General features: G+C 48.7%; 3 protein-coding genes across 3 annotated transcripts; all 3 read left to right on the forward strand.

Moving 5' to 3' along the window:
• Nucleotides 1-76: 76 nt before the first annotated feature.
• On the forward strand, nucleotides 77-3,287 carry TGAM01_v203971 (aminopeptidase 2; the record flags this gene model as incomplete). The annotated part of the gene is made up of 3 exons (XM_018800518.2): nucleotides 77-729; nucleotides 815-2,750; nucleotides 2,814-3,287. 3 exons carry the CDS (start codon nucleotides 77-79, stop codon nucleotides 3,285-3,287), a joined length of 3,063 nt encoding a protein of 1,020 aa, XP_018665983.2.
• A 7,360-nt stretch (nucleotides 3,288-10,647) lies between these two features.
• TGAM01_v203972 (hypothetical protein) lies at nucleotides 10,648-13,285 on the forward strand (the record flags this gene model as incomplete). The annotated part of the gene is made up of 3 exons (XM_018800521.1): nucleotides 10,648-11,709; nucleotides 11,766-12,886; nucleotides 12,961-13,285. 3 exons carry the CDS (start codon nucleotides 10,648-10,650, stop codon nucleotides 13,283-13,285), a joined length of 2,508 nt encoding a protein of 835 aa, XP_018665986.1.
• An 861-nt stretch (nucleotides 13,286-14,146) lies between these two features.
• On the forward strand, nucleotides 14,147-16,253 carry TGAM01_v203973 (hypothetical protein; the record flags this gene model as incomplete). The annotated part of the gene is made up of 2 exons (XM_018800522.1): nucleotides 14,147-14,320; nucleotides 14,382-16,253. 2 exons carry the CDS (start codon nucleotides 14,147-14,149, stop codon nucleotides 16,251-16,253), a joined length of 2,046 nt encoding a protein of 681 aa, XP_018665987.1.
• Between the last annotated feature and the right edge of the window lie 93 nt (nucleotides 16,254-16,346).

Here is a 16,346-nt window from a genome sequence, read left to right on the forward strand (position 1 = left end):
TCCAGCTGACATTGATCCTTTGAATACCTGCTGGTATTAAGCAAAGCACCAAAGACCAGAAATCAACTGCCCTCTGATGGGGTGGCTGCAGCCTCTCCGGGCCGTCCACGGCCTCCCCCCACCCTCGCTGAGGCGCCTGGCCTGGAGACGCAGGACCCCGCCGTGGGAGCTGCCAGGCGAGGGGCTCCTGAGCCAGAGCCAGAGCCAGACTCAGAGACGTGCCTGTGTCGCCTGCCGCGCTTTTGCTACCTGTACTACTGCTGCTACCACTTCCTCTTCAATCTCTCCCCCTCCTCTTCTTCTCTCTCCTTCGTATTCTCCATCACCAATTACTGGTCCAAGGCTTCTGCTGTCTTCGCCAGCTTCTTCTTCTCTTCTTCATACCTCATCCTCTTCTCCATCCCCGCGCATTGCTCGTCTCGCCAGCCGCTCTCCTCTCCGTCTTCCGCGCCGTCTTGCTGCTTCGACTCGATTCTGCTCCGCCATGTGTCGCTCCAGAGCTGGCCTCGAGGGCTCGTCGGTTGCGGTCCAGAGCCGTGAGCTGCTGCCCGCCAATGTCGTTCCTCGCCACTACCATCTGACCGTCGACACCGACTTCGACAAGCTGACCTACAAGGGCACTGTCGTCATCGACCTGGACGTGGCCGAAACCTCAAACTCCGTCTCTCTCCACACTCTCGAGCTGGAAATCCACAGCGCGAAGCTCTCCTCTGGTGGCCAGGCTGTCAAGTGAGCAATTCCCTTCTCTTTTCTCTTTGCGCTCAATTCTTCCTTCCAGCTTGGTTTGCTAACAGCTATGGCCCTTCTCGTATAGCGCCACCCCCGCCATTACCTACGATGAAGCTACCCAGGTTACCAAGTTCGACTTTGGCGGCTCCCACACTCTCGCGAAAGACAGCAAGGTCCAGCTGGAGATTGACTTCACTGGCCAGCTCAATGACAAGATGGCGGGCTTCTACCGCTCCACATACAAGAGACAGGATGGCACCGAGGGCATCCTGGCGAGCACCCAGATGGAGCCCACCGACGCTCGCAGAGCATTCCCCTGCTTTGACGAGCCGGCTCTCAAGGCCAAGTTCACTGTCACCCTCATTGCTGACAAGAACTTGACGTGCTTGAGCAACATGGACGTTTCCAATGAGACCGAGGTCCAGTCCAAGGTCACTGGCGGAACCCGAAAGGCTGTCCACTTCAACACCTCCCCTCTCATGTCCACCTACCTCGTTGCTTTCGTTGTCGGCGAGCTCAACTACATTGAGTCCAAGGATTTCCGCGTCCCCGTGCGAGTTTATGCTCCCCCTGGCCAGGATATCGAGCATGGTCGTTTCTCCGTCGACCTCGCCGCCAAGACTCTGGCCTTTTACGAAAAAGCGTTCGGTGTTGACTTCCCTCTGCCCAAGATGGACCAGGTCGCCATCCCAGACTTTGCTCAGGGAGCCATGGAGAACTGGGGCCTTGTCACGTACCGTGTTGTCGACTTGATGCTCGATGAGAAGGCCAGTGGCGCTGCTACTAAGCAGCGTGTTGCCGAGGTTGTCCAGCACGAGCTGGCTCACCAGTGGTTCGGTAACCTGGTTACCATGGACTGGTGGGAGGGTCTCTGGCTCAATGAGGGCTTTGCTACTTGGGCTTCATGGTACTCCTGCAACATCTTTTACCCAGAATGGCGCGTTTGGCAGACCTACGTCACCGACGACCTACAATCTGCCCTATCTCTAGACTCTCTCCGAAGCAGCCACCCCATTGAGGTTCCCGTGAAGCGTGCTGATGAGATCAATCAAATTTTCGACGCCATCTCATACTCCAAGGGATCTTGCGTCCTTCGTATGATTTCCACCTATCTTGGAGAAGACAAGTTCTTGGAGGGTGTTCGCCAGTACTTGCAAAAGTACGCCTATGGCAACACCCAGACCAGCGACCTCTGGGATTCTTTGGCTGCCGTCAGCGGTAAGCCCGTGCACGAGGTCATGACTGCATGGACTAAGAAGGTTGGATATCCTGTTCTTACTGTTACCGAGAAAGGCGAAAACGCCATCCACGTAAAGCAGAACCGCTTCCTGCGAACTGCCGATGTCAAGCCCGAGGAAGATCAGACCTTGTACCCCATCTTCTTGGGCCTCAAGACCAAAGATGGTGTCGATGAGACAGTAGCTTTGAACGAGCGAGAGAAGGAGTATAAAGTACCGAGCACCGACTTCTTCAAGCTCAATGCCAATCACACCGGAATCTTCCGAACGCTGTACTCCCCCAGCCGCTTGGAGAAGCTTGGCCAGGCTGCCAAAGAGGGTCTTTTGACCACCGAAGACAGAACTGGCATGATTGCTGATGCTGCTGCGCTCGCCAGCTCCGGCTATGGAAAGACGTCTGGTGTCCTCAATCTCCTCAAGGGATTTGATTCCGAGTCCGAGTTCGTTGTTTGGAACGAGATCGTCTCCCGAATTGGCTCCATCCAGGCTGCTTGGATGTTTGAAGACGAGGCCGTTCGCGAGGGTGTTCGAACATTCTTGAGAGAACTTGTTAGCCCCAAGGCCCACCAGCTTGGATGGCAGTTCTCCGACTCCGACGGCCACGTTGAGCAGCAGTTCAAGGCCGCGCTCTTTGGCAGCGCTGGTCTGAGCGGCGACGAGAAGATTGTTTCCGAATCCAAGGAAATGTTTGCCAAGTTTATGGCTGGTGATAAGTCGGCTATTCACCCCAACATTCGCAAGAGCGTGTTCGCGATTGCCCTCAAATTTGGCGGCAAGAAGGAAGTAAGTCTTTATTTGGTCCCCCGGTTCGCTTTTGTAGGAAATTGCTATTAACATGTCTTGCAGTATGATCAAATTTTGGAGCTGTATCACTCATCAACCAACAGTGACGAGCGCAACACCTGTCTCAGATCGCTTGGTCGAGCCAAGGAGCCCGAGCTTATCAAGAAGACTCTCTCCTTGCTGTTGAGCGGCGAGGTCAAGGACCAGGACATCTACATGCCTGCTTCTGGACTGCGCACCCATCCCGAGGGTATCGAGGCGCTGTTCACCTGGCTGACCGAGAACTGGGAGGAGCTCTACAAGCGACACCCACCTACCCTGCCAATGCTCAGCCACATGGTGTCCCTTCTGACGTCTGGTTTCACCACCCAGGAGCAGCTTGAGAGAGTCGACAAGTTCTTCAGCGGCAAGAACAACAACGGATATGACCAGTCCCTCGCACAGAGCAAGGACTCTGTCCGATCCAAGATTTCCTGGTTGGAGCGGGACCGACAGGATGTGGCCGACTGGGTCAAGGCCAACGGATACTCCAAGTAGGTGTAAACACGGCTCCTACTCTTACGTGGCATGATAGCAATGAAAATAAAAAGCAACAGAAAGGAAAAACAAAGAGAGGGGTTTGGGGCGAATGAATATTTGGTCTTAGCCCATATGTAACAACAGTTTACCATTGCTAATATACCATGATGAAGATTAATCTTGCCGCACAAACTGTGACTTCTTGCGCGCGAAAATGGAACTGGTCGTTGAGAGTCAACCTTGCAGGTGCAACTCATGTAAGGCTGAATAGATACTTTCTGCAGGCAGGACAAAGAAGAACCCGCGGCCAACGAATGGAAATGACGCGTATCCAAATTGGAATCCAGTCATCTCCTTTTGGCGACCACTAAATTTTCGTTCTTGTTGCAGCGCCGAAATGTAAGAGACTCATTGGCTTTACATTGCCGCCCAGAAAGCCAACCGAGACCAGCTGCGCCCCAGACCGCCCAACGAAGGCCATCATGCAGGCCGCCCTACCAACCGCCCAGCCTCGTCGTTGGTTGGAGGCCTGATGCCTAACTCATTTGAAGTCAAGTGAATGTCGTCACATGAGAGATTTTGCTGCCTGAAGTCGTTTCGTTTGTTGTGCTACCCCAACTTCATCTGTACCTTTAGCTTCCGTCTATCACCTGGGCTTTGAATTTTTACTACAGTTGCACGTTTCGTTGATGATAGAACAATTTTTGCTTTTTTCCATTTCGCTTGTTCAGACACAATGAAGGACAATAATCTAGACGAACTCAGCCGCTTTTTTGCCGACTATTGCCAATTCAATTACGACCCAGAGGAAGCCTCGTCGACGGCGTACAATCGCCTCGTTGCAATTTCTGGATGGAAAGCGGATGGCAAAAAGGAAAGAAAGGCCAGAACGAGGTTTCAGAAGGCGCTTGTAGAGCAATTTGAGCAGTTGTATGGTCACGACGACAATAAGCTGGATGTGCTGCAGACACTTTGCGGCAAGCTTGGAATCTCCCCCGTTCCGAGCACCATCACGGCGTGCAAAAAGGTATGTTTCGACTCGACACAAAAAGCTATGCAAGCTCAGCCATTCAGAGTCTTACCATCCTATTAGGCCATAAAAAAGGTCCATGTCAATATTTACGACTTTATTGACTCCGAGCAGACTGGCGAGCCGGTTCGAAAGTTTACAAACTTGAGAAAGTTTCAAGCATACACGGAGGAGAATGGCAAGGTCTTCCCGAAGAAGAAGGCCAAGAACAATGCGTTGTTGAGGTTTCTTCTTCGTCCTGTCTTTTAGTTAGATGCGCGGAGCGAGATGTTCTGGTTGTGGCTGTTTTATGAGGTAATTAGGGATCTTGTCGATGTTGGAATTGGGCGAAGGGGGCCTTTTGGTTTGCGATTTGTTGTGGATTGATGAAGATATTGTGACTACTTGATGGTGGAAATAAAATAAATTCAAATTTCGGTCTAACTGAAAGTCTTGTAGTCTTATGATTCTATGATTCTATGACTATTGAACATCCTTCTTCTACCTCTAGCGATATATTACTCATGTGAGACAGATACTTGGATCAGCCCCATCGAGAACAATTTCAAATGTGACGTCCCCAGCATCTATCTCTTGGCTGTCACTTCTCCCAACATGTCCATAAAAAAAAGGAAAAGAAACCAAAAAAAACCAACGTTCATCAGTAATGAAGATGTAATAGTGAAATATTCATGGTGGTTTGGGAGCTGAAGCATCGCGACTTTTGTGCTCTTGCTACAGTACATAGGTCGGGATGCACAGCTGTGGATCGCTATCGCCGGAGGTGCTGTACGCGGAAGTGGGTTGACCGCAGCGGAGACGATTAGCGCCCGCTCGCTAACAGTTCGTGCCTGGCTAGCGATCTTCAGCTGTCTCGTTTGGGAAACACCTGCAATAGGAAACATCAAATGGCATTCATGATTAGAATCTCATGCCAGCTTCGCTCATGCAATGGTTATTTGCTACAGATTGGATATATTCTGTTAGATGTATCCTATATAGAAGAAACCTTATCCTGTTTACCTTTTGTAAAGCCAGTGTGTGCGTAGAGTCTATAGAGTTTGTACCATCGTGGGCTGTGTGTTTCGTTGTCATTTAATGCCTTCAGCTCTGAAGAGCATCGCATATGGACACTTAATCCGCGACCTGGAAGCTCTATGCACAGCTCCATCTGCCGTCAGCACTTGAAGGTCGTGAAGAATGCTTTGCATCAAGTCCTCGACTCTATTCGCAAAGGAAATGGCCCTCATCGCCATTGCACAGCGCTTGATGAGCGACGTATTGGCATCAGGGATGACACTCTGCAGAATGTTTTGGAGAGCAGCGGCCTTATTGTGGCAACTCTCCAGCATCCTATATAGCCCAACGTTTGAGCATGCATGTTCTTCCCCTTCCGCCAGCCTCCGAAGCGCTTCCTCCAGCGTGTGTTGTATCGCAGGGAGGCGACCGGCTACGTCGCGAAATGACTTCGGCAAGCCTGATACGTCGTCGACGGCTTGATACAACTGTATAGAGGTGTTGATAATGGTGATGATGCTGGAGATAAGGCCCCTAAGCTCGACGCTGATCATCTTGGAGAAGAGTACACGAATGTAAGCTACTTATTGTATACAGTTATCTCGAGATTCAGGAAGGGATATTTTCTTCTTCTCTGATATGAGAGTGGACGCGTAGACAATTTATACCTAGATCTAAACATGCCATACATAGCCACATTGTTCTGATGATGTATACTACGAGGCTGCTTGCTGCGCTCCGAAAGCGCTCAATACAACTGATGATGGCATTCAGTATGCTATATGATGTATCTATGAGTGGTATACAGTCTCAAGGCGTTTGCACAGACGGCGAAAACGGTGGGCTGTACCCGCGAAGAAAGCCCCGGATTGTACCCCGATAGACCCCGATAGACCCCGGTTGGCCAGAGCAGTACAATGCGGACCAATGGATGCATCTCAAACACATCATGGGATAAAGGCGCATTAGGCGTACACCTTCTTCGTTCTCGCCGATAGGCGAGGTAATATATTTCTTCAGCCGCTGCATCTGTCAGTATTCCCCGGCAGCAGCCACATGTCTGTCCCCCCGCTGATGCCAAGCCTTTGGGCCTTTGTCGGGTTTGAACCGAACTCTTGGGGCTTATCAGAAAGTCGGTTGCTCGATAAGATGCTATGACGCCACGTAGCATATTCCCCAAATTTACAAATTTAGTTCCAATAGAAGACATACCGTTGTATGGTCAGGTGATACTCAACTGCGGCTGAAGACCTACACGATGCCAGCGTCGGTTCCGCCTCATTATCTGCTGGTAGCATAAGACAACTGTATCTAGTGCGGTCACGGCTACGGCCACACACCGAAATTTACACTCCTCAGTAGCTTGATCAATTGTGAAGCTATTCGCAAGCTAGTAACGCGAGAGTATATCAATACTTTCTGATGCCTTCACTTCGTTCTGAGCCTTGCCGCCAAATGTCGCCTTCGTGGCAAGCTCATAACCATTCAAAGCGTTTAGCTGACTACACCATACACTGCTGCATTCTAACATGAAGCTCCCGGTTAGTACAGTATGACCTTGGCCGTATTCCTGCTGCCGGGCTCAGGTTGCCGCTGTCGGCAGCAGCCTCGTCAAAGTTCACGTCTATTACGCCTGAGTTCACCGGCATTCCAGTCCTCTAGTCGGTCAAGGTCCGTTGTTAGGCACCTAGGTAGGACCTTTGTTTTTTTGGGCTTAGTTAATGCGAGTCACATTACTACTGATAGCAAGCCTATAAGAATTGGCACCGTAGTCAATGCTATGACCATTTTACTCAACACTAGCAACAGCAGTTTTCTACGTTAGAAAAAAGAGCCAAGTCCATTGTGCAAAGAGAGATTGCAATTACTACATGTAGCTTCGAATTCGGCCAAGTTCAGTGTGGCAGCATTAATTGCATGACACTGCTGCCTTGTTTTTTTTAGAGTAAATCACCAAGCGGTGCTGACAATGGTGTCATAGGTTGTCTCAACCAGATTGGGGCACCGCTGAATAAAAGCAGGGGTGCTGCTTAATTAATACCACCAAAAATACTCCAAAAAGAATGATACCTGAAAACGGTTCTTACTTTGCACCGGCAAACCGCGTGCAGCGCGTTCGATAAAGAAGCAATACTGATTGAAACATATATAACATAAATCTGCTACACAGCGTGTCGAGAATACACATACTATCTGGTAATGTGTAGAGTCGGCTTCATTCTCAGTGGTTTTTTAGGAGTCTCTCGTGTAAGTGGATAGACAAGCTAGACTGAGAGCGGATGCAAGAGTGGCGTTATGCTAAAAATAAGAATAATTCCCGCTCCAAAGCCACTCGCGCATCTGCCAAGCAACTTGGCAGATCATGGCGCTGATACGATCTACTAACCACATATAACCAGGAATATTAAGACCGTTGAAAGACAAACAGGCGATCAGCATAAACATGGGGTTGCAAGTTGAAACTCGAGGATTATGTGGCGGAGCAGTCTTACTGCGGATGGTAGTGGTAGTGGTAGTGGTAGTGGTAGTGGTAGTGCTAGGTGCATGTGAGATATTTTCGTGTGCCGATCCCTTCTCCATTCTCTATTGTTTGTCAGGCTCTGAACAAATCCTACGCGCTCGCTTGCAACCGTTGGATACACCAAAGGATCGCCGGCATGCTAGTGGAAGCTCTCGAAGAAAGATGTGCAAGCCGTGGCTCTGAAATTAAATTTAGACTTATTTCCTCTTATTACACACTACTCCAAGTGTAACCCCCCCGGAGCTGACAATAACCACAACTACACACCACGATAACAGACCACGATATCAACACACACAATCAAAGCCAAAATCACGTATAGCACGATCAGTCGAGCATACACCAGTTCCATGTACTTAAACCGGAAGCTGCTAGCTGGAATCGCGGGGTCGAATCGCCGATTAGATGTTGACGCTCGGAACCTCTCCGGGAGCGTAATGAGAGAGAGTTCTACTACAAATCTGTTTGCAATATGATGCCACCGGAATATGACTTCCAGAATAGGCAACTCGGTGCACTTAGACTCGGTATTCCTCATCGATCCCAAAATCACAAGCGCATTAAACTTGCAAAGACACCATTCTTTTAGCTTATACGATATGTCGCGGCCCAATAAACAAACCGATTGTGCTAGCCATACAGGGGACCTTTGTTACTAGCGCTGTGCGGGATACACCCCCTCTCTGTATGCCCCTCCGGCGCTACTCGATGTCGAATCAACCAGGGCGTCAACTATCCAAGTTTTTGATCGTATTTTTCTGAAGTCGAGCGGTTCGTATGTGCCGAAGGATCGGGAGGCGTATCTCCATTAGGAACGTAGTACTTGGAATATGTTTAGATCCCGACGGCACTCTGATAAGGCTTCTGAAATAGGCAACTCACCGCACCTAGATGCGGACTTTTGAGGATGAGGCAAAGGATGAGGCAGATGCTGCCAAGGACATAAATAGGTCAACTGTAGACATGTTCTCAAAAACTTTTCGATCCATCAAGCTCTTGCATTCATCTCAAAGGGATTTCAACGGCTCTATCCTATCAAATAAAACACAAAAGTCTTTAAGTGGTTTCCCAGCTTAAAACTACTTCACAATGTCTGTGGCACCCCCTTCACAAGGCCTTGGCAGCAACTTCAACTACTTCCTTGCGGATGGAGGTAACGCCATTACGGGCCTCAACGTTGAAATCACCTTCGCTGAGCCTCTGATCTCTACCGAGAACGGTTTTGGTTTCCAGCTCAACGGTTATGCCCGTAAGTGACCCTGAGCCTTTGCTCTTGTATAGGCAAATACTAACTCTTTCGCAGAGGAGCTTGCCGGTGCCCCCAGCACCACTCCCAACTGGCAGCAATATGTAGTCTTCTCACAGCCCGGTGACAAGACTCTCTACGGTATCATTGACAACTGGTCCGGCACCGTTCCCGCCGGCACCTACGCCCAAATCATCAACGACGAGTCCACGATTACCACCCTGCCCAAGGCTAACCAGATCCCCGCCGGCGCCATCATCAACATTGTCCCTAAATATACTGGCAACGTCATCACTGGAATCACCTACATCTACACTCCTCCCGGTGGCCAAGCCGTTTCCACCTCCGTTACTCTGACCAGCCTTGATGTCTTCGATACCAACAAGAGAATCACTTCTGCTTATGAATCTCCCATCTCCGCATTGACTCTCAACATCGTCGGCGACTACAACGGAAACGATGGCGTCTTCAGCTCCGGCTCTGGTACCATTGTCTACTCTGCCGCTCAACCTCTGACTGTTCTGACCAATGAGCCGAGCTACACCGCGTTCCAGGACGGTACCGGTGAGACAGCCAACACTGTCTATGGCAAGCTGCCTGTATCAAACAGCAACACCATCACTCAGACCTGGGGCATTGACAGCTCAGGACGACCAAATGTCGGCCCTGCTGTTGGCGTCAAGCTGCCACTTCCTCCTTCTGCCAAGGTAAATAATTCGTCCTAACTATTTTTCGTGTTCAAAAATTAACTTCCATTGCAGAAGATCCAGCAGGACCAGTAAACCAGTTTCAAAGGACAATGTGTACTGTTGAAGAGACAGTACTATCTGGGTGGCTGTCTAGGGTTGGCATATTGATGCGAAGTAAAAGGCATTTATGCGCCTCTACGATAGTTTTCTTGGATAGAATCCACAAATAAAAGTAAAATTGGTCAACATCAAGTCACCTTCACTATCAACTATCAAATATCGCCTAGCTTTCGTGATAATGTCGATTTATTGACACACAGATGTCACCTATCAGCAGTTACGCTAGCTCTCGGATTGATGCATATCCCCGCTTATAGGCACCCTCCGCGACCCAGCTACCATTTCGGTGGCTGCCGGCCGTATAGCAGCGGAGCCCCGATAGCGAAAATCGATCTTATGTGTCATGGCTAAATTGGTGAGAATTGAGTTTGAGTCACGCCGAGATGACGTCCAGCCGCACAAGTATATAAGGACGGGAGAGTTTGCCGTTTTGTTGGAGACTTTCAACTCTTAAAAAGGTTTCACAATTTGTTGTCTCAATTCGCTGCTACTACCACTGCTGTCTTTTTCTTTACTCTATACTTATCACGAAGAGTTTATTGCCTCTGGTACGTTCAGCGTTTGTCTTGCTTTTTTGTGGGCTTGCACTTTTTACGATTTTTTTTTAGCTGTTGCTTGGAAGCCACTTTGACTATCTTGTTAATGCCCAACGTTTTCAAATAACTTTACATAGTTGTAATTGAATAAATGCAAATTAATTAACATAACCCCTCTCTAGAAAAGAAACTATCCCTACAGTATAGTAAAGGCTGTGTCAGCCGGGTTACCTGCCCAAAATGTGTTCTCATCACAGAGAAGAGAGTGAAAGAGAGAATACCCCTCAGTTGCCAGTGGATGCTCAAGATGACGTGCTTCCAAGAGATATTCCGCATCGCACCACCTTCTACGACTCTGTCGTTGAGCGGCAAATGTCCCAGGCAGATGCCAAGCTCTTTTACCAGCGCAGCCAGCTAGACGACTCTCGGAGCTCGGTGGCTGGTGAACCAGCGCCGTCAGCCTCGTACAATGACCCGGTCGCAGCTTTGGCTTCAGGTTCGGGACTCGAGTACGAGGAGGATACTGAATTTCCAGGCTCATTCGGAAAGAGTCCCAGAGCTGGTGTAGACAGTGTGAGAATCGCTGCTGAAGCGAGCAGAGGAATCTCCAACAACTTTCTGGACTCTCAGCCACAAGTGACGGCAGAGCTAAGCTCGATTTCCAAGAGCATAGAAGATATCATAGCTCTGAGACAAAAGTACTTGGCTCTCTCACTGCAACGGCCAGAAGATGACCCGAAGAACAGTCCTGACTGGGAGATTTATCCATTTGGGGATGAGTCAGGAGACGCTTTCGACATGGAGCATTGCATGCCACTGCCACCCAACGATGATAGCATGGCATATAAGCTTAGCGACAGTGGCGTTTATGAGATATTCAAGAACGACGATTCTCAGACGCTCGCTTTCTCAGCCCCCACCATTCGACAGTTCTACATGGATCTTGACAGCATCCTGACTGCCTCCTCAGACGGGCCAAGCAAGAGTTTTGCCTTCCGCCGCCTTCAATACCTGGAAGGCAAGTTTAACCTGTACGCGCTCCTCAACGAGTATCAAGAGACTGCGGACAGTAAAAAGGTTCCTCACCGTGACTTTTACAATGTCCGAAAGGTAGACACCCACGTCCACCATTCGGCGTCTATGAATCAGAAGCACCTGTTGCGCTTTATTAAAAGCCGGATGAAGAAGAATCCTGACGAAGTTGTTCTGTTTCGTGACGGAAAGCATTTGACGCTTGCGGAAGTTTTTGCTAGTATCAATCTCACGGCTTACGACTTGAGCATTGATACGCTGGATATGCACGTACGTGGTTACCAGGCTGGATGTTGTACTGGCACATATAAACTAACTCAAGATAGGCTCACACAGATTCCTTTCACCGGTTTGACAAGTTCAACTTGAAATACAACCCCATTGGAGAATCTCGACTTCGAGAGATTTTCTTAAAGACGGATAACCTCATCAAGGGCAGGTATCTCGCTGAACTTACTAAAGAAGTTATTTCGGATCTTGAAGCTAGCAAGTACCAAATGGCTGAGTGGCGTCTTTCCATTTACGGCAAGTCTCTGGATGAGTGGGATAGACTGGCAGCTTGGGTTGTCGACAATAAGCTGTTCTCACAAAACGTCCGCTGGCTCATCCAGGTGCCTCGTCTATACGATGTGTATAAAGATAACGGTCTGATGGAGTTGTTTGAACAAATTGTCACCAACGTCTTCCAGCCACTCTTTGAGGTTACCAAGGATCCCTCAAGCCACCCAAAACTGCACATCTTCCTTCAACGTGTTGTCGGTATTGATACCGTTGATGATGAGAGTAAGATTGAGAGAAGACTATACCGAAAGTTTCCTGTCCCAAAGGAGTGGAAAACGAAGCAAAATCCACCATACAACTATTGGATCTACTACCTCTTCTCCAACATAGCGTCTCTCAACTTCCTGCGCAAGAAGCGCGGCTTCAACACTCTTATCCTGCGGCCGCACTGTGCCGAAGCTGGAGATCCAGAGCACTTGGCGGCTGCGACGCTTTGCTGCCACAGCATCAGCCACGGAGTCTTGCTTCGCAAAGTCCCATTGCTGCAGTATGTGTTCTACCTAGAGCAGATTGGAGTTGCCATGTCTCCGCTTAGCAACAACGCACTCTTCTTATCGTACGATCGCAATCCGTTCCCGCAATACTTCAAACGAGGCCTCAACGTGTCTCTCTCGACTGACGACCCATTGCAATTTGCATTCACCAAGGAGCCGTTGATGGAGGAATACGCAGTTGCCGCACAGATCTATAAGCTTAGCCCAACAGACATGTGTGAGCTGGCTAAGAACTCGGTCCTGCAAAGTGGCTACGAGGCGGCTGTCAAACGCCACTGGTTAGGCCCATGCTTTGATAAGCCAGGCAAGGAAGGGAACACTATGGCCAAGACCAATGTCCCTGATAGGAGAGAGGAATTCAGATATCACACGCTGCTTACAGAGCGGGAGGTGTATGTGCTCTTCTTTCACAATTTCAATAGTTCTTGATGACGAGAAGTTTTGCTGACAATGTTTGACATAATAGATTGAGCCGATACGCTGCGTTTAACACCAATGCTGAACAGAGAAACGCCAAGAGTGACTTGGCAGCGCAGGCACCAAGCGGAATTTTACCATCTTCAAGCGCAACAGAAGCTGCATCAAGCATCACGAGCCCGACTTCTGCGTCCGAACAAGGGCTGCCTCATCGAAGTACTTCCAATTCAGTTGCCGATGCGCACATCTCGGGCAGCGATCCGATGATTTTCCCCGGCATCTGGAGCCGGGATCGCAGTCAGCGTAATTTAACAAAGATGGACAGCTGGGGCGTTCAGTCCACTGAGCTGCCTAATAGTCCAGACACTGAATAAATTACTACATTTGGTATCTAATATGGATGGAGGGAATTTGCTTCAACACTTGATATGTGGTTTACATTGGTTGGTTGAAAAGATTGTCCGGGATATAGTGCTTATTGCTTGTTGTTACCCTAGTTGCTTACAAGACGCGGCTCAACACGCGCACCCTTGCTGTTGCAATGTTATAATAGATTGATACCTAGAATAGGCTACTTCAAAAATGGAGCGATTGGCTCTTTGCTCAAGTTGTCATTTCGGAACGAGCTCTTCAAATCTGTGTTAACTCTACGCTGGCAAACTGAGATACTTGGTTGCAGACTGAAAGCGCAAGAAAAATTGTTTGTTTGTCTCAGCGCGAGACTACATAGATCCAAAGCTGGCAGGAAAAGTTGAAGAATCTTACATGTTTATGTCACTAACAGTAGCTGCCGCATTTTATGAGGCTCTTTACCCTTGACTGTTACTAAATACAACTTAGCATTTAATGATTAGTATACACAAGGGCTATAATCTCTAATGAGTTAGTAGTCGTGTTCCATGGAAACTTTCTATTTGGAATAGCTAGCCTTCACGCCCTAATTTCGGCGCATGCACGGTTACACACTATGGCCCCTATTCACTCCACCTCTCTCGGTTACGCTAGACGCTATCATATGCACGTAGTAAGATCCAGCTAGACTAGGCTTTCTGTGTTATTGTGTAGCGTTGCGAAAAATATATATGAACAGAGTAGTTGGTTGTGAATTGACGGTTTGAGACTTGCTCTCAGTCACCTCATTAGCGACTTACGCGACTTTGTATCGAAGAGCCGCCATTAGGTATTCCCAGCTCGACAAGCGATTCAAATCTCTACAACTCTTATAAACACCGGACATGGAGTATGAGCCCATCCAGGGTCTGCCAGGCGGCGACCACATTCGAATTTTGAGCATAGCTCCGAGCGCAAACTTGTCTGATCCAATTCACGTCAAGTTGTCGGTTGTCAAGCTGGCAGACGAGCCATTTTTTAATGCTCTTTCATATGTCTGGGGAACTAGCACTGAAAAAGTAAGAAAGAGCTCTTTGGCTAAAACTTCTTGTCATACTTTAGCTAATGCAATGAAACAAGTTCTCAATCACCTGCAACGGTGAACAGTTTGATGTTACCGAAAATCTGGATTCCGCTTTGCGCCACATGCGCAGCGAAGATAACGAGAGGATAGTATGGATTGACGCCATCTGTATCAACCAGAAAGACATTTCAGAGCGCGGTTATCAAGTCAGCCTCATGAAGGACATTTATCGCATGGCGAATACCGTTGTCATCTGGCTAGGAGAGGCCGATGCGGACAGCGACCTGGTTTTCCCACTATGCGAGAAGATGATTGAAACTAGACTCGACCTGCTAAAAGACATTGAATCTGGACTCGATGTCGTAATGGGCCCGAACCGAAAAGAGATTTTGGAAAAGATGATGAGAGACGCCAAAAAGCGAAATGCAGATAAAGCAAGGGAAGAAGCAAAACTTGCGGACGTCTCGGGCACGGCCTCCGATGATGCCAGTCCAGGCCCGCAGACGCCTGAAGTTGATGGCCCTGTTGCCGACACGGGAGGCGAGGAAGTGGACGTATCAGATGCTAGCGACGAAGAAATTTCAGCCTTCTTGCGACTGATTGCTCGCCCATGGTTTACACGATGCTGGGTTCTCCAAGAAGTCTGTCTTGCAAAAGACGCGATTCTAGTGTGCGGTACCCAGGCAATCGACTGGGATCTTTTCTATATTGGCTTCACTATCACCATTTTTATGAGCGAAAAGGGTCTCCGAGGCAGGCCAGAGCAGCTCTTTCGAACGGCGCTTATATTAATCGGCACTCTACGGCCTAAATTGAACGATGAGAGTTCACCATATCAAGGCGCTGGTCTTCTGTGGCTCCTGAGAAGAGTAATGTCACTGAATGCGACTGAAGCTTACGACAAAATTTATTCCATCTTAGGACTTCTTGGCGAGGAAGAGTCTCGCGAATTGAATATAGTGCCTGATTATATTCAATCAGTTGAAGAATGCTACCAGAAGACCTCTCTGCTAATCATGTCTCACATGAAGAATTTGGATATTCTCCTTACCGACCGCAATTTTGACTCCACGATGGACGTACCATCCTGGGTTACAGATTGGACAAGCTTGCCAGACCCCAGCCCCGTATCTCTAGATCCGCATTCACTAGATATTAAGGGAGAGGAGGAAAAGCGACCATTCAGCGCTTCGCTTTCTACCCAATGGGCGCCGATACTTGGCCCTGACGCAAAAACTCTGATGCTATCCGGATACGATTTTGATGAAATTATACAAGTGGAAGATATTCTTACAGTTCCCGCCATGGATCATACCGACATTGCGACAATGGGCACCTCTGTCTCAAATTTCACAGGCTTCATGAAACGATTGTTCCTCGGCCTTGGTTCATATTTTGACATTTTAGTGCAATGGGAGACCCTAGCCATGCCTAAAAAACACCCAAAGTATCCAACTGGCGAAGACACAGAAACTGTATTCGCCATGACCATGTGTACGGGAAGTATAGAGTCGCCTGAACTAGCACTTGAGAGGTTTCGAAAGTGGCGAAAAACGCTTCGAGGACCTCGCAAGGTGGCTTTCCTGAAGAATCTCGGCATCAATGGCGGCTTTTATAAGACCATGGTTGCGGCGGCGGGAATAGGCACGGGGTTCAGCGTTGCTGAAGACAGGGTGTATGCCACAGCAACGGAGACGACGCTATGGCGACGATTGGCTAGGACTAAGAAGGGATATTTGGCGGTTATTCCCAGCCAAACTGTTGTTGGTGACCATGTTGCTTTATATAAAGGTGGTAGAATGCCGTTTATTGTTCGTCGATCAGGGGAAGGTGGCAAGAAAGAACTTATAGGACCATGCTATGTTCACGGTATCATGTATGGCGAAGGGTGGGATGAGACGTTGTGCAAAGATGTTGGAATTGTTTGATCATACGTTAAGCTAAGCAGGGTATTATGCAATCTATTTCTACGGTAATGACAACGCCACTTTTGCTTTTTCCAAAGTAACTGGTGAAAAACA

This window comes from Trichoderma gamsii (assembly GCF_001481775.2).
Source record: "Trichoderma gamsii strain T6085 chromosome Unknown Scaffold_11.2, whole genome shotgun sequence".
Lineage (NCBI taxonomy): Eukaryota > Fungi > Ascomycota > Sordariomycetes > Hypocreales > Hypocreaceae > Trichoderma > Trichoderma gamsii.